At 52.9% G+C, this 23,298-nt stretch overlaps 9 protein-coding genes across 9 annotated transcripts; 4 read left to right on the top strand and 5 right to left on the bottom strand.

Annotated features, from left to right (window-relative positions):
• Window positions 1-301: 301 nt before the first annotated feature.
• Window positions 302-2,688, bottom strand: B0T26DRAFT_875079 (uncharacterized protein; the record flags this gene model as incomplete). Its single annotated transcript, XM_060448054.1, has 6 exons — window positions 302-443; window positions 511-645; window positions 1,359-1,460; window positions 2,333-2,403; window positions 2,489-2,507; window positions 2,602-2,688. 6 exons carry the CDS (start codon window positions 2,686-2,688, stop codon window positions 432-434), a joined length of 426 nt encoding a protein of 141 aa, XP_060293511.1. The 3' UTR covers window positions 302-431.
• Window positions 2,689-4,649: 1,961 nt separating this feature from the next.
• On the bottom strand, window positions 4,650-5,270 carry B0T26DRAFT_755306 (uncharacterized protein; the record flags this gene model as incomplete). The annotated part of the gene is made up of 2 exons (XM_060445943.1): window positions 4,650-5,045; window positions 5,175-5,270. 2 exons carry the CDS (start codon window positions 5,268-5,270, stop codon window positions 4,650-4,652), a joined length of 492 nt encoding a protein of 163 aa, XP_060293512.1.
• A 1,177-nt stretch (window positions 5,271-6,447) lies between these two features.
• On the top strand, window positions 6,448-7,274 carry B0T26DRAFT_787560 (uncharacterized protein). Its single transcript, XM_060446796.1, has one exon. The coding sequence runs from the start codon at window positions 6,798-6,800 to the stop codon at window positions 7,248-7,250; it is 453 nt and encodes a 150-aa protein (XP_060293513.1). The 5' UTR covers window positions 6,448-6,797; the 3' UTR covers window positions 7,251-7,274.
• A 2,571-nt stretch (window positions 7,275-9,845) lies between these two features.
• On the top strand, window positions 9,846-11,213 carry B0T26DRAFT_743343 (uncharacterized protein; the record flags this gene model as incomplete). The annotated part of the gene is made up of 4 exons (XM_060444241.1): window positions 9,846-9,899; window positions 10,430-10,807; window positions 10,852-11,023; window positions 11,080-11,213. The coding sequence occupies 4 exons, from the start codon at window positions 9,846-9,848 to the stop codon at window positions 11,211-11,213; spliced, it is 738 nt and encodes a 245-aa protein (XP_060293514.1).
• A 427-nt stretch (window positions 11,214-11,640) lies between these two features.
• B0T26DRAFT_755308 (phosphatidylethanolamine-binding protein) lies at window positions 11,641-12,503 on the top strand (the record flags this gene model as incomplete). The annotated part of the gene is made up of 4 exons (XM_060445944.1): window positions 11,641-11,794; window positions 11,887-11,958; window positions 12,085-12,094; window positions 12,170-12,503. The coding sequence occupies 4 exons, from the start codon at window positions 11,641-11,643 to the stop codon at window positions 12,501-12,503; spliced, it is 570 nt and encodes a 189-aa protein (XP_060293515.1).
• Window positions 12,504-13,199: 696 nt separating this feature from the next.
• On the bottom strand, window positions 13,200-15,434 carry B0T26DRAFT_679513 (uncharacterized protein; the record flags this gene model as incomplete). The annotated part of the gene is made up of 7 exons (XM_060440364.1): window positions 13,200-13,464; window positions 13,570-14,006; window positions 14,374-14,463; window positions 14,666-14,757; window positions 14,901-14,911; window positions 15,019-15,147; window positions 15,385-15,434. The coding sequence occupies 7 exons, from the start codon at window positions 15,432-15,434 to the stop codon at window positions 13,200-13,202; spliced, it is 1,074 nt and encodes a 357-aa protein (XP_060293516.1).
• A 1,074-nt stretch (window positions 15,435-16,508) lies between these two features.
• On the bottom strand, window positions 16,509-16,976 carry B0T26DRAFT_654201 (uncharacterized protein; the record flags this gene model as incomplete). The annotated part of the gene is made up of 1 exon (XM_060438524.1): window positions 16,509-16,976. A coding segment is annotated over one exon (468 nt), but the record flags the coding sequence as incomplete, so codon positions are not given.
• A 2,213-nt stretch (window positions 16,977-19,189) lies between these two features.
• Window positions 19,190-19,770, top strand: B0T26DRAFT_434374 (uncharacterized protein). Its single transcript, XM_060434995.1, has one exon. It carries the CDS (start codon window positions 19,317-19,319, stop codon window positions 19,611-19,613), a length of 297 nt encoding a protein of 98 aa, XP_060293518.1. The 5' UTR covers window positions 19,190-19,316; the 3' UTR covers window positions 19,614-19,770.
• A 2,081-nt stretch (window positions 19,771-21,851) lies between these two features.
• Window positions 21,852-22,525, bottom strand: B0T26DRAFT_755310 (uncharacterized protein; the record flags this gene model as incomplete). The annotated part of the gene is made up of 3 exons (XM_060445945.1): window positions 21,852-21,916; window positions 21,991-22,131; window positions 22,198-22,525. 3 exons carry the CDS (start codon window positions 22,523-22,525, stop codon window positions 21,852-21,854), a joined length of 534 nt encoding a protein of 177 aa, XP_060293519.1.
• Between the last annotated feature and the right edge of the window lie 773 nt (window positions 22,526-23,298).

The following is a 23,298-nucleotide window of genomic DNA, read 5'->3' on the forward strand; positions in this document are numbered from 1 at the left end:
ACAGGCACTGCATGCAGGAGTTACTTGCTCCGCGAAGAAACGTGTCTAAAAAGTAAATGAGAAGGCGGAACAGCAATCCCACACGCTTGATCTCAGGGTGGGCGGCGATATATTCGACACCCCTGTACGAATATTTGGCGAACATGATTCGCTGAAATCGACAGAAGTTCTAGTGGGGTAAACGGTAAAAATTAGTGAGATGAATACTGTAACTTAGCGGGCTGGCGCTAAGCTATAGCGGGTATTTTCCCTTTACGTTTTGCTGCCAGCTTTGCCCCCTATGGTGCCCGTAATAGCATCCCTCATCTCGCTAAGTTTTAGTGTATCACATTCGCCGAATATTTGTACAGGGGTATCGAATATATCGCCGCCCACCCTGCTTGATCTCGTGATAAGGTCCGACGTGTAATGTGCTAATGCCGTCGTGTACGTTAAGCGAGAGACTGGCCACAAGGTCAGGCAGGCATTGACGAGAAGGATAGTGGCCACTACGAAGGGTTCGAACCGTACACCGGGAGGCCAGCTGATATCGGCCCCTCCATCGCCGCTGAGCTGGATAAGGTTGTCGGTCAAGGAGATGCGGCCGGCGGCTGGCTGGGGTACCCATCTGAGATCGGCCTCAGCCTTTGCGCCAGCTTCCTTGTACTGTTCGCCGGTGAGTTCGGAACATGGCCGAAGAGAGATGAAAGAGAAATTTGACTCACTCAGACTCCAAGTAGAGTAGGGTAGTCGTCACGTAGGGACCACTGGCCCGATGGTCTAGTACACGATTTTGTTATCCTTTTAGCCAAGAACAACGGAAAGGCGGTGGTTGGCGAGACCCTAATTGCTACTATTGGCTCATGCTGCCTTGATCTCCTGAAAACTTGTCTATTGATATAACTACTCACCTAAGATCAATCACTCCAACATCTCCGGCCGAGACGTCTACTGTCCATACGTTTTCCGTTTGACCGATACTTGTGTCTTAGCCGAGACATAGTTGCAGCGATTCTCGGCTGTATTGGTAGAATACTAAGTTAAAGAAGAAAAGAAGGATTATTTACGCGATAGTGGGTTTTCAACCAGGGCCCCGCATACGTGACAGTCTAGAAGGTGTGTAATCTTTAGTACGGTGTAGGATTAGTCACGGCTGGCCCGAACAGCCCAGTTGCCCAGTTGCTATCCATTTATTGCTTTATTTTGCATTATCCGACTTATCAATGGCTGACCACAAATTACCGCGACCGCCAGACGCAGTTCTCTCTCGGCATCCACAGCGTAGCGTGGGGAGGTCGGCAATGCTCTGTGCAAAGCTTCAGGCAGGGATGCTGCAGGGTCCGCGGTGCTGCAGCGTATGTAGGTGTCTCTCCAGCTACAAAAACTGAGTCGCTGAAGTCGGCATACGCTTCGTCGTCGAGGTGGCCATCGTCGAGCATGCTGAGGGCGAGAGACAGGAAGAGGAAGGCGAGGAACTGGTCCTGCGATTCGGACGAGCACGGCTTTTCATGTCTGTGTGTCTGGGTCGGCCGGTGACGGCGGTCGGCCAAGAGAATGGATCAGCCCAGAGATGCCCTGGGCGACGGGGGAACGAACTGGTCAAGAGGACTGTCGGGTCGAGAAGTGCAGAGAATGGGCGACAAGGCCCGAGGCAGACAGTCGGAATATCAGGCCCCAAATGGCGTGTCAGGGGCGAGAAACGAAAGGCCAGAGGGGGGGCAGCGGGTAGTGCAATCGCTTATCGCCTGGTGTGGGTACAGGTGGCGTGTGAATTGTCGTGCACGTAGATGCGTAAGTAGACGCAGGCGCTGCTGCCCCGCCTTTGGGGCAGCAGGCCGTGCCCCATATCGGGCAGCGCCGACGCAGGTTGCTAGGTAAAAACACTGAATTTCCTCGAACCGCGGCCACCGCCACTAACACTCATGTTTAGCAACTCTGCTGCTGACGCGACACCGCAATCGAGCCCCTCCCGAACCAGTCACCCATTAGCTACCATCCTTTTGATGCGAACTGCTCTGCCGCCGTCCCTCGGCACCCGTTCGAGCTTAGCGCGCGTGCGTTCCATTCTCGATACGCACTCCTCTACCCTCGCCGATCCCGCCTCTGACGAACCCACCCTCGGCGACTTCGGATCGCGAGGCCATGGGCTCAAGAGGCGTGGAAACCCACCGTACCACTAGCCTCTCAAGCCATACCTGCAAACAGCCGTAGTAAATCGAGCAGGCGGCTGAAGCTCTAGGAGCTTGGTGGCAGCGTGCTCAGAGATGAACACAATCGCAGCCGATGGGTTGCTCGTGATTATGCCTGCCAAGATGGAGGTATCTACGATAAACAGATTGTCCGTACCCTACACCTTAGCGTTTAGGTCAACCACCGCCGTATCATTGGCGATGCGGCCAGCGTCGGATCCGATCTTGGTGATGCCTGTAGAGAATAAAGTCAGCCATCCAAGTGCTCTACGTTAAAATATTCTGAAAGGAGTTACCGATCTAGTAGTTCGAACCCTTACGCAAGGGCAGAGCCGGAATCTATTTGGGTGAAATAGTTAGTCGCATATCGAGGAGAGCTCCATCTCCTTGCACCATTGTCTCTACTGGCAATATTAGTTAGGCCAGGACTTACCGAGATACCGTCTTGCGCATATCCCGGGAGAAGCAGGTACCTTTGGCCGTGGTGGAATCGAGCATTTTGCACCAGGGATACCCTCATGGGAAACCACCTAGTGCGCCTAAATGCAACCCTGCTCAACCAGACTCATCAATTTAGACCAGATGATAGGAGTCCTCGTAGATGTGCTCGGAGATTTTGTCGAGGTAGAGGTTTCGCAGATCCGCGCTTAGTTCTTGCGTAAAGTTTCCTTCGGCCAACCCATACCTTCCAGAGCCCCGTTAACGCTTTGCGTTGTCACTATGATATGAAATTTGCCCCAGAGGAACATAACCATCTGTTACAATCCTCACACTCAGGGCACCCGAACCTAGGATACAGGTGGTTCTGATAGACGTATTGACGTGGTGTGTAGGATGGGGTGGTGACACCGGTCGCCGGGGGCCTGACCCGAAGACTCGGCCAGAAACACGCGGGACGCCGGGTCCTAAGGGACGTGGACAGTAAAACCACGAAGGTCAGCGCCTTACCTAGATAGTTTGGCTTGACTTGGTCAATACATACGTCCCCATCGCATTAACGGTGTGAACATTCCTTTACGTGGGATCTCGTGACTTCGATCGGCTTTGCTCACTTGGTATTCTTTGCGGTTTATTCTACCTGAAATGTGACACCATCTAGTCTTAATCAATACGCATACGGCTTCTCGGCCAATTTGTCGAGTAACGCGCGCAGCATAGTGACGTAATGCTCTGGGGCGGCCTAGGCCATTCACAGGTGCTTTTCTCGTTTCCAATAATGTCGTGACAATGATGCTGTAAATATATACGGGGGCCGAGGCCGGGAGCCCAATAACCAAGTCACCGTTCCCGGCCCATACAGAGGATAAACGCTCGCATCCTTCTTTCCGGACCCTTTCGTTAATTAAAACAGCAGCTGGCCTCCCTTCGCACCAAGGAGAGCCAAGGCATCAATTGTAGTGGGCACCGAAGTTGACTACCTGACTACTCTGGAACTCCTGGATACAGGAAGAGGAAAGAAAGAAGGAAAACCCTGCGTGTGCGCGGGTGGAAAAGCCCTAAAGCTATCCTTGGGAAGCGACAGGGCCAGACCTGTTCACTAACAGGTTGGCGCATTCCCCAGCATCAATCAATTAACCGCGCAGTGCAACCCTCTATCCTCATCGCCTGCCTGAAGTACGGTACCTTCAGTATGTTTTGCATGCACGTTTGTTGGCCATAGTGACGATATCAGTAGAAACTGGGAAAACAACACTGGTTTGAGTCTTCCCCCCCTGTTCCAAACGTAGACCTTAAGTACAGCCCCGACTAATCAAGTGTCTCGTAGCTGCTTCGTAGTCTCTCGCTTTGAAGAGCTTCCAGGCGCAATTCTTGGTCTCTGATCCGTTAAAGTGATGCGAATGGACACGCTCCGATATTTCTACCTCTCAATATCTCTTGGAGCTCATCCATCTCCTCCCCTCCCATTCCTGCAAATTGCTGTGTCTAACCTCTCGGATCTTGTATCCTGCGGGTAAGAACTTGTTCTCTGTATGACTAGGCGGCGGCGACGACAGCAGGCGGCCGCTGCGCACCCAACGAAGCCAGGTGTGGATAGACTAGAACCTAACAAAGGAGGAGGTCTTAGCGTACCACGGGTGCACCCGCCAGCGGGCAACGTTGTACCGACCAGTCTGGGGGTCAGGGTTGTCGAGCAGGTACCGACGTCGTAAAAAGTACGGGCGTGGGAGACAGAGATAGCGGATAATAAACTTGCGTATGTTTACCACGCAGTAGAACGCAGCCTCATAGCAAAGAGGTGGATAGGAGAGCCTGGCCGATGACCTAAGTTAGCTCGGCCGTAGAGATATCGGAAAGAGAGAGTAGAAGATAAACCTACCCCATTGCATTGCTAAGATGCGGTCCGAGAATGACCGACACAAAGTATTGGCTAGTGGGCTTTGCGATGTTGGGACATCTATACAGTAACATGTCCATAGTAGCCGCAGCGAGAATGGCACTGCTCGTATCCGCTCTCATATGGTACTCGGCATACGTACGGCTCTATTCGTCAAGCTCGCGTAGCCAATGTAGAGCATCGGTCCATCTCCCTTCCTTTTGCGACGAGGGCAGGCCGTCATAGGAGATATCGAGGTCTTCACCAAGAGCCTTCCAAGATGTTGCCATAGCACAGCGCTCCAGATCCGTCAGGCAGCGCCATTCGTATTGATCGACCCATCGCATGGGCTCCAGAACGAAGAGACTAAGGGTGTAGAGCATATCGCTGTCTGATATCTTGCCCTCTCGCTGGTACCGGGCATGTAAGAAGCGGGTTCGAGCAATGGCTTCAATAGCGCGCGTGGAACCGGGTCGACCGATAACCATGTTGGTGAGAAGCACGCTGGTATCGGCGGCACGCTTCGACGTCCTCTCCAGGTTGTAGGTGCCGCGGCTAGCTATCTAGCCCGCTGTCACCAGTAGCCGTGAAATAGAAGGGATACCGTAGGTCTACGGGCTCTCAGTCAGTTAGTATACCTGCCTCGAGGAGCAATATGACAAGTCTGGCGGGTTGGTGTATGTGGCCCGTACCTTGAAGAGGGCAAAGAATATCGAGGCAGAAAAGGTAGCAGGGAATTCTTGCTCGCCGAGCCATTTCTGGATTTCGTATGCCTGAATGAGCGACATGTTGGCTGGCGGTGCTAGAGCGGAAAAGTGGAATTTGACTTCGATCGCGCGCTTCTGGCGGTATCGGAGAAGAGCGCAAAGCAGCACGTACGTCGCCAGCACAGATGCGATATATTACCAAGCGTTCGCGGGCGAGGGCCCAAGCCCGTCGGCCCACCCGTCGGCGGCCATGGCACTGCGATACTGCGCGTTCTTGCCTAGAATGTTGGGACGGAAAAGGAGCTCCGTATGAAGTGGGCTCTCGGGTGGAACTGTAACACTGCGCGCAATTCGGTTAATGGTGCTGCAATTCGTGGCTCTGGGAAGGCTTGTGCCATCACAGGCACAGGGTGACAGTTGGCAGAAAATGAGGGCTGCTGTAATAGTCGATTTGAATGGTGTAATTTGTAACCCAGAGGCAGCGCGGGTAATAAGGACGGTGATAAGCCAGCTGGGTTGGAAGAGGACGAGGCACTTTGTTAATTATAGAATCCGCGGTACTTTTGTTGTTGATTTCGTCCTCTTGGGTTGTGAGACTTTCGACGTTACTGTGCGTAACTAGGCGCAGAGTGTGCGGCCAAGGCACATACGGTGGCAGCCGCGATGGTTCAATACTGCCCCCGCACTGAGTGAGGAAAAGGGAGGGGGGCGCGAGGCTGCGGTCGACGGTGTTGCGTTTCGGAACTGTAACACTATGATGGAATGAATGTTACGAACTTGACGGTTGAGGGACGCCAAGGTTTGACGGAGTTGAGTAGGTGCCGAGGAGTGCTTAAATCGGAAGGAGCTCGAGCAAATACGGGGCGGCAGCCACGATGGTGCGATGCTGCGGCCGATGGTGTTGCGTTTTGTGAAGATGAGCACGTAGCGCCAACGCAGCGGCGAGGTGGATGTGCAAACGTTGGGATTGAATTTAGCGCTGCGAAGGGCTGCTCTGGCTGCGCAATGAACCACGTTGCGTTCTGTAACCGGAGTATTCAGCGAGGTGCGAGGCGCTTGTGGCACCGGAGAGGTGACAGTAGTGGAACCTGTGGCTGCGCATCGAGGAAACCCTACTAGAAGCCCAGGGACAGAAATAACAGTATAACTAGCATCTCGAACCCAAAGATGCGAGCCAAGATAAGCTCCCAGTAAAACGCTCAACACACCATCGATCAGTACATCAACGATCAGCAAGTAGTTTTCCCTTCCTAATGGCGTCAACCCCGCGAATGGCACCACCAACTCGGGCCGCTATGGCTGGGTCTCGTCACCTGATACCAGAGGCACTATGGATATCATTTGGCCATGCCTCAGCAACTTGGGTACTCTGTTTATTCTCCATGTTGCATTTAACGTCCCGGGACGAGATGAAGGATCCACGGCACGCCTCCTTCGTAAGCTCAGTTGGTTTATTCTCGGCATCTTAGCGCCCGAGCTACCTATGCTATTCGCCTTCGCTCAGCTGTCGTCCGCTCGCCAGTCAGTGAAGGATATGAAGGCCCTCGGTCTCGATTGCTGGACGGTGACCCACGGTTTTATGCTGATAGTGGGGGTTTCCTGCTCGAGATGCCTGGCACAAGCCACCCATTTCCCATCACTGCCAAACAACTTGTATACCTAGTTGCACACAGTTACATCGAAACTCCCACAACCCAAGAGGACGAAATCAACGACAAAAGTACCGCTGATTCTATAACCAAGTGCCTCGTCCTCTTCCAATCCAGCCGGCTTATCACCGTACTTATTACCCGCGCTGCCTGTGGGTTACAAATTACACCATTCGAATTGACTACAGCAGCCCTCATTTCCTGCTCGACTGTCACTCTGTGCCTGTGGTGGCATAAGCCCCTTGACGTGATGACGCCGACCAGTATCCACGCCAAATGTCACATTCACGAACTTCTAGACAGGGTGACCCACCTTTGCAATCGCCCCACTTTGCAATTTTTCCCCCACACCGCCAACTTCCTACTCTCTACCTTCCACCACCAACAACTTCCTCAATACTGGTCGGAATAGGCTCAAAATACGATGGTTCGACGCGTACGAGAGCGGCTAATAGCCGAGGCTATTGAGGCTATTGATCAGGGCGCTCAGCAGAAGGAAGTAGCGCGCCTATATAGGATCCCTGAATCCACCCTCAGCAGACGACGCCGTGGACAACAGGATCCACGACAAGCCCAAAAAAACACCCAGAAGTTAACTGACGGCCAGGAAGCCTTCGTCGCCGAGTGGGCTCTTGAGGAGGAAGCTGCAGGGCGTGCCCCAAGTCGTGCACAGCTAAGACGATTCGCACAAGCGATCCTGAACGAAGCCGGGCTCCCTGGGCGAGTTGGTGAGCGCTGGGTAGATCGGTTTTTTACCCGCAACCCCAGGGTAAAGGCCAAGTTAGGTACCTTATTAGAACGGTCTCGAGTCAAAGGATCTACCCGTGAGAGATTCCAGCATTTTTTTGATCGTTTGGAAGCTGTAATTAAGGACAAGAAGCTGGTACCTGCGAATATCGCCAATATGGACGAACATGGCATGCAAGAGACGGAAACTACAGTTGGGAAGGTGATTGGCGATGCCCTCACATCTCGGGCAGTCCTGGCTGGCCCTGATCCAACGACCTGGGTCAGTATTATCGAGTGTAGTACCGCTGAGGGCAAGCGATTGACGCCCGTAGTGATCTTTACGGGTAAAAATCTACAAGGCCAACACTTCCCGGATAACTTCAAGGAACTACCAGTCCTCAAGACCTGGAAATACGACTGTACGCCCACAGGCTGGAGCAATAGCAAAATAGCTCTTATGTGGCTCAAGGAAGTATATCTTCCTCAAACAAAGCCCCAAAGGAAGGACGATTGGCGCCTATTGGTCCTCGACGAACACGCCACTCATATCGACGAAGACTTTATGCTTCTAGCTAAAAGAAACCGCGTACACCTACTATACTTGCCTTCACACACTTCTCACAAGACCAAGCCACTCGACCAGTCTGTCTTTTCGGCTTTGAAGTCCTATTTTCGCCAAAGAACCCTCGAATTGGCTTCCTTCACAGCCTCAGCACCTATCAACAAGCAACGCTTCCTTTTTTGCTACCGGGACGCCTCAGAGCAGGGTATGTCAGCCCGGAATATTATATCCGGCTTCCGGAAGACCGGAATCTGGCCTTTCCAACCCGCTCGTATACTTGACGACCCCGAGGCGGTCCGGGACGAAGCTGCAAAACCAGTCCCCCCATCCACACCACCCCGGAAGACCCGGGCAACCCGGAACGACCTCTTCAATACACCTCAAGGTAGTCACGACGTCCGCAGGCAACAGGGCTTAGCCAAGACGGCCACTAATCCCCGAGATAGGGTCGTCAGGACTATGTTGACGAAGGTAGGGAGGGCACTTGATCAGAAGAATACGGAAATCGCTGCTTTGAAGGCAAAAAACGACTTCTTAGCCAACGAGTTGGAATCCAAAAAACCCTATTCACGTAAAAGGGTCAAATAGACGCCAACGACAGATTTGCTACTATTGACGAAATTGACGAGGCTCAAAAAGCTAGTCAAAAGCCTCCCAAGAAGAGATCCAAGAAGACCAAGTCCAGGCCTGCACACTTGGTCCAGGAAGCTGAAGAAATTATCGCCCGTGGGCTTGAGCAATATAGGGCGATTGACGAGGACTAGAATGTACTTTTTTCTATAGAATTTGGCCTACAATTGAGTATTTTGACGATTCTTGTGGTGGGCGGTGATGGTGGTGGGCGATTGCAAAGGGGGGCGATTGCATAAGTGGGTCGCCCTGTCTAACTGCTAGGGATACTGCCGAGAAACCTTTTCAGAACACTGTACTCGATTTCATAGAACTAGGCATCTATTGGTCCAGTACATGGGGCGAGAGACTGATGCGCATTATACTAAAGCTAGGATGGCAAGTTCGACCACTTCGGCGTATGCCTTGTTCCCCTCCCACACCTGCCCCCATACTCGACCCAACTGATTGAAAAATATAGGGGTCCCCAATGACCGCGACTTTAAACCATCCGGGTTTAGGGAGAACCTGTGCCTAGGTATTATTATATCTTCCTTTGCCAGCATACACCTTTGCGGCTGGAGCCTTACGTTTCCGACTACGACCGAGGAGCTTGTCTGGAGGGTAAACTGTATAATTATGGGCGCGTCACTAGCGGTCTACGGTCTTGCAGAGATAATAGGCTTCAGGCGGTCACACTACACAAAGGCAAGTATGGAGATCCTCGGAGGATACAAGAAGCATCCGCCGTGGTGTTATTTATTTCTTTTTCTTGGGATGCTATACTTCCTATCTAGGGCTTGCCTTATTGTTGGAGCCTTAGCCAGCCTCCGAAATATGCCCGCAAGCGCGTATAAAGGAGTACCGTCGCTCCAATTCTTACCCAGACTATAGCTGCCATGTATTCTAGGAGAACTGTTGGTGATTGTAGCTATGGTTGCAGAGGAAACAGCATTTCTCATACCCAACGCCAACATTGCATAAACAGGCGACCTTGCACCTTGTAGATTCATTCCAAAGATCAAGCTAATCGAAGAATGAAAAGAAAGGTGATGATGCGGAAGGTACTCGCAGCCCTTGCCGGTACAAGCCGCTCGCTTTATGGCAATGTCCTGCTATTTCTACACCGCTAGCACGCTGTTATGCGTTGGGATTCTGCCGGTCTGTGGGCGGTAGAGACGGCCGATTTAGACATACTACAGATACAAACTACTGCTCTCAGTATTTTCGATAAAGTTAAATAGTTCTATCTCTTAGGTCCCGGTATACCCAATTCCTACTATATAACGAAAGAGACCAACGTTTGTATCGACGAGCCTCCGTACCGATTTATAGGCATCCCGAGCTATTAGTACTAGCCAGTTGAGGTAGCCAATTGCAGGTGACTCGGTTTGCCTCCTGTCGTGCCCTACACGACATCCGTCAAAATACAAGAACCCAACTCTCGAACAAACAACTTTAGCGCAAGTCAGTCCGACATATAGACTAGGAAGGGAAAAAAAACCCAAGTACGACTAGCAACTTACCATCGAAGCTACCGTACACTTCGACTGTCGAGTCTAGTTTCTTTCATCCTAACCCCATTTCTTACTCTCTATTTCATTCATTCATAATTTCTTTTCATCGAGGATGCTGCCCCGGCAAGCAGAATGGGTGGCCTCCAGTCGGCCCAAACAACCTTCTCTTTGTAGCCCCGATGGACCGTCGAACCCGATATCGATTCCATCACTCGCACGATCATACCAGTATTGCAGGACCAGAAGGCTGAGCCTACGGTGTCTTTCCTTGCGCAAGGGGCCTTCAATAAGATCTACAACATCGCGGACGGCGGTCGGATTCTAGTACTGCGTGTGTCGCTCCCAGTCGATCCTGGTCACAAAACTCTGAGCGAGGTCGCGACGATTGACTGGACAAGGCGTCACACATCTCTACCTGCGCCGGAACTCATCGCGCACGAGGCGACCCGCGCCAACCCCATTGGGTTTGAATGGATTCTTATGGGGAAAATTCCTGGGAAGCCCCTGGTGAATATGTGGAATGTGATGACACTCAAAGCAAAGAAGCAGTCGGTCCGACAATCGCGCGTTACTATGCTGATGTGTTCCGTAACCAGTTTCGCGGCACTGGAAATATCTTCCCAGATTCGCATTCCCCTTGGGACGACGCCGATGACGACGCCGACAACAACAATCACGCCTCAGTTGCTGTCAAGAGGATCGTATCGATGCAATCCTTCTGGGGCGAGCACATGAAGCAGGATATTCCTCGGGGACCCTTCCGGTCTAGTGCAGAATGGATCTCTTCTTATCACTCGGCGAATACGATTGCCGCTCTACCATAGCAAGGCACGGAGTTAGTAATGACTGGACTAGCGATGATGAGGACGAAGCTGAGGATGCGCAGAGGTCGTTGGACATCGTCACCCGGCTCAAGTCATCTATCAACGACGTCTTTCCGCCCCGAGGCGACGACTAAGGTAGGTAGTTACACGAGGTAATCAATGCCGGATCGATCCGAGCGATGCGGGGTACGTAGGCGAAATTACATATTAACATGAACGTGGTATCGCAATTTGCCTGACAATAAGTGGTGGACATATCGGTTTGTCAAAGATGGGTTTCCAAGACACGTATGTGGAGGCTCTGTACATTTAGCCTCGACACACCTCCAAATAAGCTCTTCCTGATATTGCAGGCAATTATCGTCTGGTATCGGGCGGCCAGTCCACATATATCACAATGCCACAGCTCATAGCAGGGGTAAACACACGGCGCGACTGGAATGTCTTGGGACAGAACTGCTCTCTGCTATTTAACCAGGACAGGACTGCCGCCCGACACCCGCATTCCCTTTCTCACCTACCTAGTTTTCTCCAAGCACAGGCTGACTACTCATCATCAACATGCTCCTTCCAACAGCATCTCTGATCCTCGCCGCAGGCGCGCTTGTCGCAGCCCAGACGCCCGCCGGCTTCACGCCCGAGGTGGCCGCGCGGCTGGACCTCATCTTTGGGGCCAAGACGGTGACGGTTCCCGGCACGAGCCTGACAAAAGCCGGTTAGAGCCATTCCCCAGATTTAGCACTGCTCACGGGAAGCTGGGCCGAGACAGACACTGACGCTTGTCGGGCGCATGTGTGGGCGAGCCAGAGACAGCAAAGCAGCCGACAATTGGTACCTCCGACGCGGTCCTGAACGGCACGTACCTGTGGATGATGATAGGTGGGTTCGGGGCGCTCATTCAGACATTTCATCCCATAATATATGTCGCCTCCCAAGTTGGCCTTCTTTCCCCGTATTCTACGTCTAGGCTAACAAACAACCAACAACAAACAAACAAAACCACAGACCAGGACGTGTAAGCCCGCAGCCTCTATTATTACTACCCCAGACCCCCGGCAGCACCATAGCCGTCACTCACACGCCTCCCTAGCCCAGCCAACTTCCAAAACCCCAGCGCCGGCGGCCGCCGCACGAACCTACACGCCATGCTCACGGGGTACAAGGCGGGCGCCAACGCCGGCGCCGTGCACGCGCTAGTCACGTCGGCGACGGGGCCCGTCGCGTACACGGGGCCCGCGCCGCCGGCCGAGACGCCCGCGCACCCGCACCGCTACGTCAGCCTGCTATACGAGACGCCCGCCGCCGGCTTCGCCGTCACACGCGCCCAGGTCGGCCAGACGCTGGGCTTCAACCTGACCGCGTTTGTTGCCGCTGTGGGGCTGGTTGTGCCGGTGAGGGCGAATTATTTCAATGTTACGGGATGAGGGGGCGGGTTATTTTCAGAAGTGGTCCAACGTATGCACCCGGGGAGACAAGCTGAGCCACTTGTAAAAGTGATTACCTATGCATATATATGTACAGGACGGGGAGGCCGACGAAAAGTCCGGGCCACAGAACTCGAAAAAAATATTCAACGTATCTAATTAGCTGACAACTCCGTGCAATGCTATGGCGGCATGTCAATCGTGCAACGCCATATTCTCCATGAAAATGTATGGATCGACTCCCCTGATAATTGATGTCTGTGCGCCCTGAACTTGATTTGGAACAGAAGACGGAAAGTCGAGAAGAAAAAGGGGGAGAACTAAGAAAAAGAAGAGGGATAAAGAAAAAGAAAAGGGATCCCGCATATGCCGCCATCCCATTTGCTCACGGACGAGCTCAGTGCCACGCCAGAGTCTTGTGTCCGATCCCCCCGTCGTGAGCGAGCTAGCGAAGCACAGCTCTCAGTTCCAACGCACAAGGCAAGATGATATGGTCAAACCCCGACCAAGAGACGCCAGCCAGCCAGCCAGACAGACAACCAACTAACCAGCCGGCCACCATCTAAGCCGTGGAACCCAGCAAAGCCAAGCCAAGTAATAAACTAACCCAACCCTGACTCCAACTCCCAAAAACCCTTGCGAAAAGGAAAGAAACTGAAAGTCCCCATGATGCGAGATTATTAGATTATTTTTTATTCACATCTCCAGCGCCGCCAGCGCCGCACGCATGCCCTCCACGACAGCATCGCGGCCGCAGCCGGCAGCAGCAGCGGCGATATCACTAATATCATCATCTGCATCAGCATCAGCATCATAACAGAACTGCGCGCCGACCTCGCCAATGTCGCGCATGACGCAGTCGTCGTCGTCGTCGTCCTCCTCCTCCTCCTCCCAGCCGCCTGCAAACGCAAACCCGACAGCAGCAGCAGCAGCAGCAGCTGGTCTTTTGTCCTGGGCGTTTCTGCTGGCATTATTATTATTATTATTATTATTATTATTATTATTATTACTCTCTCCAGTGCCAGTGGCAGTACCAGTGCTAGTGCCCGTGCCCGAGCCGGGATACTGCGCGACAGCATGATCATCACTGTTGTTGCTGCTGTTGCTGTTGCTGTTGCTGTTGCTAATACTGTTGCCGTTGTTACTGTTGAGAAACGGATTCTTGCGCGGGCGGCACGACGCCGCCGCCGCCGCCGCCGTCGTCGTCGCCCACGCGCCGTCGACGGCCAGCTGCACCGCCGCGAGCCGCTGCCGCGAGTACATGGCCGCCACGGCGCGCGGGTGCACGGCCAGGTGGCCGACCATGGCGTCGTCGCTGCTGCGCAGGTACGCGCGCATGCGGTCAGAGAGGCCAGAAGAGGTGGCTGCTCCGGCGGCCGGCGTCATGGCGGCGGTCCGGGCGCGGAGCAGGATGCTTGTTGGTCGCCATGATGACGAGGCCGAGCCCAGGCCTGCGCCGGGACCCCGCTGGCGGAGGTCGTTGGGCCGGTGGGAGCTCTGTTGCTGGTTGTTGTTGTTGTTGTTGTTGTTGTTGTTGTTGTTGTTGTTGTTGTTGTTGTTGTTGTTGTTGTTGTTGTTGTTGTTGTTGTGGTGGTGGTGGTGGTGGTGATGGTGGTGGTGGTCGCCTCGGTTGCGGTTGCAGTTTCTATTGCGGTTTCTGTTGCTGCCGCCGCGGCATCCTCTGTGTGTTGGGGCAGGTGGTGAGCCGGTTGGTTTGGCCTCGTGCTGTCGGGCTGTGTCAGGTTTTTTTTCTTTTTTTTCTCTCGTCCGCGGATGGGGTGGTGAAAGGGCAGCGTCGAGGTCGAGAGATGAAGAGCGGAACGGGGAAAAGGCGCGACGAGCATGAGACGAAGAGAGGGGATTCGCTTACCTGGGCTTGGCTGTTCATGTTTTCCTTGTATTTCGTGAGTGAGGTTGAGTACTGCCTGTGATTACCGCGACTACCGACGAAAGATGACGACTTGGTGTGGTTGAGGTTTCACGTGCTTGCGGAAGGAAGAAAAGTTGGCGAAGTTCAACGTTGAAACTTTTGCGGGCGGAGGAATTGGGTCGGGGTTTTGGAAGTACGGTCGGTCCACGTTCACCTGCACGCCTGTTTGAGAGTCAGAAAGGGTGAACAATGAAGAGAGCTGCAGAGAGATGTGAAAAGAGGTGCAACTTACCAAGGGAGCCTGCCTGCCAGCTGTCGGGTCGAATGTGCGTGCGAGCGCGAATGCGGTCGGAATTCGCAAGGAAGCCTGGGCATCTAGGTTATCTGCCACGAGGTGCGGCGTATTTTAACTCTAAAATTCAGCAGACGAGAATAAACTTGACCAGCGGGTGAGTCTAACGGTTTAACGGAGGGCGGTCAAGGCAGGTATTCTGAATTCTATTAGAAAGGCTCGAGGTAGAACACACCTGAGACCGTTCTGACCGATTTGTGATGAGAGCCAGCTCAAAGGAAATTCCAAGAGCAGCCACGAATTCCGACGAAAGCAAAGGGATCCTTCCCAGATTTTATAACCCAGCCTTTTACACAATGCTGCAGACAACGATAGTGATGAAAAACAAGCAAAAGCCTTTCACCGACGCAATTGCAGCACGAGAAATTACAAAGACGTGAAATGCGGCAGCGTGTTCGGTGTTGCTTCCCCGATAGTCGCACCTGAAAAAAATGTGGCCTAGTCAGTCGTGTCATTTTACAACTGAAAAGCCGTGCTTTTTTTTTTGGCAAATAGAAAAACCAGTCTAGCGAACTAATTAGCCCCAGGCGCCGAGTTGGGTAAGCAGGTCGTCCGCATTTTGGTGTAATTGTACATGAACGGAGACAACAAAGAGGAATTTTGCCCAGGATACCTAAGTACGGATATCACACAGCATTTTTGCTCCGCCAGACACTCACACAAGTGCGCCCATATCCACGTTTGCGCCCACGCTACGACGCAATGCCATTTCTGCGTCATTCAATATCTTTTTTTACTTTGTTTCACTTTCGCGTCACACATGCCGACATGTTCTTGCTGTTAAATGTCACGTGGTCTATGGGCTTGGTTAGTTTGCATGATTGTCCATTTTGGTCAAGTCTCAATGAGAGAACACTCAACATGCCAACATGAATAACGCAGGATAGTGTAGGGAGATACTCAAGGAATTATTTGCGTCTTCTCAGGGCTGTGTGATATATATATTTGAGGTTATTGTGTCTCGAAAAGTACACAAGCTGTCGTCCACAGCGTTGGATCAAAATAGCAGGTTACACGAACGCGGCCTATCAAGGTAGATACCTGGTTAACCGGTCCAAAACAAGAGGCAAATCAGGCCGGTTATGTATCATTAAGCAACGACCACAGTACTGTCCTTGATGTTTCCAGGTAACCCGTAATAAATCAACTCAACTTCTTGCTGGTGTTGTATCCTCATAGCCCAGATGATCAAGCAACAAGGAGTATCTGCTATGTCATAGTCAACCGCGTCACTAGCAGCAAAAACACAAATTTACCGCAGCCTTCCAAGATTTTATACTGTCGGTACTCGTCCCCTAGCTGAGGTGTAGAACTGCCTCGTAGTTCCTAGGTGAAGTCAGCCTCCACCTTAGATCTAGATATAAAAGCTTGTTAATCCGAGATGACTTACGAATTTGAGGTCTACTGGGACCCATTTGTCTTCCTCTGGAAGCCACCACCAACCCTCGAACACATCTCCAAACGAGCCTTCAGCTATTTTCTTCCCAACCCTGCAAAGCTCACCGCTTCCCCATGGGAGAACGTTCCATATGGAATCATTTACCTCGTCTAGCTTCTTGCACCAATCTGGCTTGTTGTCCGCCACTTCCACATCTTTCGTGCCAAAACTGCTTAATGCGGCTCCATCTGATTGTGAGATCTCTTCTTGTTTCTGCCGCCCAATGCGCGCCATCTTGTTGTGGGCCAGTTTTTGGGTAATGCCCAGCTGGCGTCCGATATTACCCAAATCTTCCATGCAACAGCCATCACGCAAGAACTAGCGAGCAGCATGCTTGCACATGGTCTAAACATCGTCGAGGCTCTTGTCAAGATCTTCCCAGATATCTGGTGGAAGGTAGCCATCGACCGAGTTATCCAGACTTAGAGTTCCGGAGCCTGCGTGGGCCAAATGTCCCCTGATAGCCTTCATAAGCATTCTAGGCCGCACCTGCCCCGTGTTTGAGGAATGTAGACCCGGCACCCACTTTCCTTGCCTGCCACCCTTATCCTTTTGAACAATGGATGTAGTGGAGCCGCTCTTAAAATCCGCCTCATTATTCTCATCGGGCATCTCGAACTCCCCTAGCTGCTCGAGCCGTATAGACTCAGCGGCGGTCACTATCTTACGAATCATACCGCGGCAGTGACTAATAAACTTATAAAGTTCCTGAAGGAAAATCTGGACGTAACTATTATAGAAAACGATAACCCCTTCGGGCGTGCTAAACTTGGGTCCCGTACCCTTAGCGCTGTTGATCGATCTAGATCGCTGGTGCTAGCGCAGAGTTTGGTTTACTCGTATTTAGCTAGGAGCGGGGGCCTCTATAATTCTCTTAACGATGACCGAGGACAATAGGGGCTCTAGTAGGCTTGTCCGCGGAGCCCGCTTAGCAGCAATGTTCGCTCTAGCGCTATCTTCAGGGTCTTGTTGTGTTTCGAGGATATGCTGGCTCGTCTTCTAGCTCGATCGGCTCGATCGACCCCTTATTGGATCTAAATTATTTAGCTAGGAGAGCCAGCTCGGTTTAGCGCCCCTTAATCCGATTACTGACCTGAGTAAGACGCGAAAGCTAGTCGGGGCTATGGATAATGAAGTATCTAAGCGCATCTATAATGATATTTGTAAGTTAAAACCTCCGGTATGTGAGGACCCGTCCACCAAACTGGCCCTGAAGCAGCCAGAGCCGCCCAGAACCCACGGGCCTATCAGAAGCCTCCTCGAGGCCCCACCTACCCCACTGATAGATGCAAACTTATTCGCGAGCACGCGACGCGTTGTCGGACTTTTCCTTCTTTCCCTCCTCAGTTTAGAATCTTCGTCGATAGCACCCAATGGACTGAGTTCACCTCAATGCCTTGCCCTGGTCGTGACACTCATTATCAAAGGGTGAGAGTGCCTTGTCCGTTTCTTCAGCTTCATGCACACCCAAGCGAAACAGGCATGGATTATACCTGGGTGTGAGGTGGTATTATCTCGATGCATTCATACCGATTTAACTACTGGAAGGCTGTAGATACAAGGAGACACTCGATGAAGGGAGGAGTTCTCTCTTTTTTCTCCTGCCTATTTTCCTAGGCCCGCCTACTATTCCAACGGAAATATAGACAACTAGTTACAAAGTCACTAATCATCTTTACGTACTTCCCAAATTATAAGGGCTGAAGCTAGTTAAATATTTCATTATATTATATTCGTAGATTTCCGCTTCTTCCAAAAGAAGAGTATAAGCAAGTTGCGATAAAGTTTATTAATTCTCAGTTAGAATACAAATAGTAGCTCTACTTAGTTTGATAACGGTAGCTAGTTGCACCGTAAGAAAAAAACGGAAGTTATGGGCCGGTGTCCCAAAACTGGGATCATTTTGGACACGGCAAGTATAACCGCGACATCCGTACAACTTAGCTCAGCTCAGCGCGATGCTCAGTGCGCCTCAGCTTCTGCTCAACTTTCAAGCCCAAGACGGATTTGGCTAAAAAAATTGTCGCGAGTGAATATAGAGGTAGTCTCTCTCCAAAAAAGAAGAGCCTCATCTGAAAATGGTTAGCCTAAAATCAGACTCGCTTCACCCTTGGCTCACCTTCGGCTCACGATTGCTCAACCCCAGCTCACCATCCTACGAAATTGTCAACTTTATGCGACGAGGGACAGGTTTTGGGCCAGATAAGGGTGGCCCATTTCTGGTCCCACCCCTGGAAAAAGAAAATGGCAGCCCCAAGAAATGGACTTGGTAGCCAGCATATTTACTCTCCGTTTACAGCACCATAACTGCACCAGTGCAACCGCTACAGTGCCCTGGACTTCAGGGCCCTGTAGCTGTAGTAACCAGCCACACTTTAACAGAAGTTATAACAGTCACTTACTACAACCTTAATCCCACACATTACAAGGTCAACACCTTGTTACGGCCTGCACCCGAGGGCTAAGACAGGTCGTCGGGTAATGCCCCAACAAGTAGTCGGGAGGTTACACCGTGGGTCGGGGGTCAAGGGCCGTCGTAGTACGCAAAGACTCTCAACGGGGGGTCTGTCAACTTGTCACTGTAGGCCGTTGTCACTATAAGATACAAGAGGGTCTTGCACTGTAGGACACAATGAACAATGACATTACTTGCGTGAGGAGTCAGAATCCCAACGCTCCATCGGGGCGCGATGGTGGTATCTATACTAAGCTATGTTGAAGTAACTTGTACCTGCTCAGTTTTGGGTGCTCAGTGTTTGCCAGAGCGTTTTCCGCCGAGCGCCCTGCAGGACGGTGCTTGGTGCCAAGACCGCGCGTTGCCACCGAGCACCACCCGCATGGCTCAGTGTGGTTCCACCGTATGCGCTATCTCACCCGCACTGTGCCTACTGCGGGGAAGTCCCGGCCGTCCCGGCCCAGACGACGGCCTTTGGTCGTCACACCGTTGTCACTATAAGATACAAGAGGGTTTTGCACAGTAGGGCACAGTGAACAATGACATTACTTGCGTGAGGAACCAGAATCCTCACGCTTCATCGAGGGCGCGATGAGGGTATCTATACTAAGCTATGTTGAAGTAACTTGTACCTTGCTTGGTGGAAGGGTGCCTTGTGTCCCACCAAGTATCCCCCGGCCAAGCACCCTTTGACGAAGATGCTTGGTGCCAAGATTCCTCAACGCGACCAAGCGTTCCTGTCTCTGTGTCTCCACCCGCACAGCACTGTCCTGAGCACTGTGCTCCCTGCGGGGTTAGGTCGGGCCGCGCTGGTCCTTCCTGCGGGGTCGTCACAATATCTCCTTTTCTCCTCTGCAGTTCTTCTCTTAACCATTTTCAGAGTCGGCTGCCAATGGGTTAGGATAGGAGGGCCGCGTCTAACAAGAATAGAAACGAAGCAACCCGCTCGGGAGTGTCTCAGCTTGAGGGTGAGATTTGTCCACTTTCGTAAATGAGGAAGACGGGAATGGAGACCTGATGGGGGACACGTAAACTGGGTTTTTATGTGACTTTAGGGGGTGGGGGTGGGGGGTCCTAGTTTTGGGCCACCTGCGTCCTAAAAACTGGGACCTCGCGAAAAGTTGCCATTCGAACCGCAGAGTACTGCCTACTCGTCTAAACCATGTTTGGCGATCTCCCTGATCATTTCCTGACCAATTCCTAAGCAGTGTCTGAGTGGCGCCTGAGCAAGGTGGCTAGGGGTGGCGCGGGTGATTGGGGCTGGTGAGGGCAACTTTAGGGTAAAACAACAACTTGGGATCGCTTGTCTCCTAATCGTCACAACTCGTGGTCCAATATCCTAGTCCTGGGCTAAAGGATGGGTCGTCAAATGATGCAATCGCTGAAGTGGTGGCGCTAGGTGCTGCGTTTGGGGTTGCAAGCCCAAAACCCAACGCCGAAGCGTCAAAGAAAGCCGCCGAGCCCAAGAGCGGAAGGCGACCCCAGCCAACGGGAGGAGGTGGTGGCTCTCGCAATGGGGGTGTGTGCACGACACGGTGGACGTCTTCCGGAAGCAGAGGTTGACGTGCCGAAATACTCGAAGTCGGGCTCCCATTTTCCCCGGGACCTGGGGACGCAGCCTGGAGAGCGGGCAAGAACTCGTTGATGACCTCTCGGACCGTGCTCCGGAAAATCTCAGTCATGTCACCGTGGATTCCGTGGGGGGCTATGGGTGGTTGATGGACACGAAGGTGGTTGTTCACGTCGGCAGCGATGCGCGACGGCAGCTGCTGCGCGAGGAACTCGCAGAACTCACTCAGAATCGCGAAGCTGAGCAGCGAATCCTAGCATGATTCGTGATCTGGGGAATTTGGGTGTCAGAATGGGAGACTGGTGTTGAAGTAAGTGGCCACCTGCGAGGGTGGCCACCTGCGAGTGATGCCACCTGCGAGTGATGGCGCTTTTGCTGCAAGAAGAAATGAAGAGGATAAAAGAAACAGCTTTTTCGCTTACACGGTGACGGAATCTGGTCCGCTGGGACGTCGGGAAAGATGATCTGGAAGACCGTAGTCCAGCGCTCTTCCTCAGGGACGTCCTTCTTCCTCTTCCTCAGCGCCTGTCCCTGGGACTGGCTGATGAAGAGCGTCTCTTCGTCTGGTGGTGCCGTCCTGTTCTCACACCGCACTTCCCCCCTGATGTGCTGGGCGAGATTCTCTTCGTCGGCGAACGACACCAGGCACCGGGTGCAGTGGAAGGTCGGCCGCTGGTGGCGTCGATAAATGTGCTCCCTGCGATTATTCATTGTTAGTTCTCCGTGTAGCAGAAAATGCCGTGGTGCCGGAAGTCAACTCACTTCACCCTGTGCACAGAGCCCCAGCCTGGCCCCTGACACGACTTGTGCAGACCTCGCTCTTTGGATACATCTTGTAGAACGGACATGCAAACCTCCTGAGGCGATCCTCCAGTTGTGTCCTTGATGTGGCGTCCGTTGGCTTTCCACTATCGCCGTCGCCGCCATTCCCTCGCCCGGGGTTATCGGGGTCGTCCTCGTGTGGCGCCCCCTTTCTCCAATTTGGCAGGATATTAACAAAGGGGGCTCTTTCTGTGCTAGCTGCCGGCGGGTTGGGTGGAGAAGATCCGGAATTACCGGGTTGCGCTGGACGCTTCTGTCCCCCGTATGAGTGGAGCAAGGTGGCTTGCAGCCTTTGCTTGATGCGGCCGACGACTTCCTCCCTGAGTGACACGAGGAGGGAGAGCAAGACTGGGTCGAATGGCGTCGGCGATGCTTCAAAAGCATCAATCAATGACGTGTCGGTGTGGTCTGTGACGTCTGACATTGTGTCCTCGGTGTCGCTGGCATCTGAAGATGGTCGATAGAGCCCAGGCTCCGACAAGTCGGCTAGCGACGTGGCCGACACACGGGACTCGAGGGGCGATTCCTCTGTCGAGAAAATCGAGCCCATCTCGAACGACGATTCCTCTGTCGAGAAAATCGAGCCCATCTCGGACGACTGGCACCCATCCGAACTCTGACTGTCGGTTGGAAACTCGTTGGTTCCCGACCGACGCTCAACGGACGGACGGTATGAGGCGGCCACTGCCGAACGGGCATCCGGCCCATCGGGAGAAGACGGCATTGGAAGGTGATCCGTGATTCCGTCACTAGACAAGGCAATCGGCGGGACCACGGGAAATGACGCCTGTGCCTCGCGAGAGCTCAAGGCGACTTCCAGTAGCGCAAGAGTGGTAGAGCCTTAAGTCGCCGCGCACGAGCAGCCGACGGCGTCGAGGATAAGCGAGCAGATGGAGCAGCCTTTGACTGATGGGAGCGAGTCCTGAGGGTGGGTCGAATCTGCGTGCGCCTAGCGAATGTGTCATAAGCGGCAGTCTCACAGATAGCGACATCAAAATCAACTGCCGCCTGCGAGCCTTTCTTCGACGGGCACAAGTCATCCGTAATCGACACCGTCGAAGCCATCTGAAGCGCGTAGATGCCACGGTGTTGGGATTTGAACGCTTTCCGACGTAACCGTCCTGCCTTGGGTCAGCATGTTACAGTATAATGGTATAATGGGGTTGATGGCCAGAGCGGGAACATACCTTTCTCCTTCTGTCGTGTTTCCTGTCCTGTCATCTCTATGGAAGTGCTGCTGTCGAGTGAGGTTTGAGACGCGCCCGGTGGCATCGCAGCGACCCTGGCCTCTGAAAGCGCACCTTCGGGCTCGCCGGAAGGTTTCAACTTGTGTTGACCAGGCGGAGGCTCTGGCACATCCGAAAACTGCTGGCCTGTCTTTGGATTGGGGTCGAGGGTTTGCCTCAGGCTGCTGGCGATGCGTTCCAGGGTTCCGGGCAACCTTTGGATGTGGTCCTCCGGTTTGGGTTCAGTGAGAATCCGCCAGAGCCTGGTCAGACGGCGAGATTTGGCCATCCTTGGCAGCTTGGATGACGGCTTACCGGCCGTTGCCGGCTCGCTACCGATTTGACCCGTTGTCACAGGTAAATACATCGCAAGGAATGAGTGGCAGCAGGAGAATGAGCGGGCGGCAGGGGAATGAGCGGGCAGTAGGGGAATGAGCGGGCAACAGGGGATGATGCACTTGAATTGTGAGATGTTGATGGCTTCTCGAGAGGCAATTATCTAATTCTCGGCCTAGGCCGCTGAATCTCACTCACGGCACCTCGGTCTTCACCCCGCTTCCCCCGCCGCCTTGGCGCCAAAGGTACCTAATCAAGAAGTCGGATGTCGTGCGGCTTTGCGCGGTGCGCATTATGCACTGCGGAATGCCCCGCGAAGAGGCGACGGTTCAATTGGACATTGGAGGGACCGTAAATACACACAATAACCGACGAACCGGGTAACTTCTCACGTGCTGTTGTAGTCGAATCGATGCGGCGTGATATCATCTGTTGGATGACGACTGGGAAACGGTCTGGTCATTTACTGGCCATCTTCCTACAGTTCTTCGTCTATTCTAGTTAGTTGATCGCCAATGACATGATTTGCCGTCGCAGAAGGCCTCGCCCGGACGAAGCCGATTTGGCGTAGAATGAATGAAGGGAGGCACTACACTGGGCAAGGCGGCACTCACTGGGCAAGGCGGCGGCGAGAGTTTGCCTCCCGAAACAAAGGCGGGGAAGAATGGTGATGGAAGCCTCGGCACAGGACAACGCATGACTGCTGGGGACTTCCATTCCGGAATG

The sequence above is a fragment of the Lasiosphaeria miniovina genome, assembly GCF_030549165.1.
Source record: "Lasiosphaeria miniovina strain SMH2392-1A chromosome Unknown B0T26scaffold_6, whole genome shotgun sequence".
Taxonomy (NCBI): Eukaryota; Fungi; Ascomycota; class Sordariomycetes; order Sordariales; family Lasiosphaeriaceae; genus Lasiosphaeria; species Lasiosphaeria miniovina.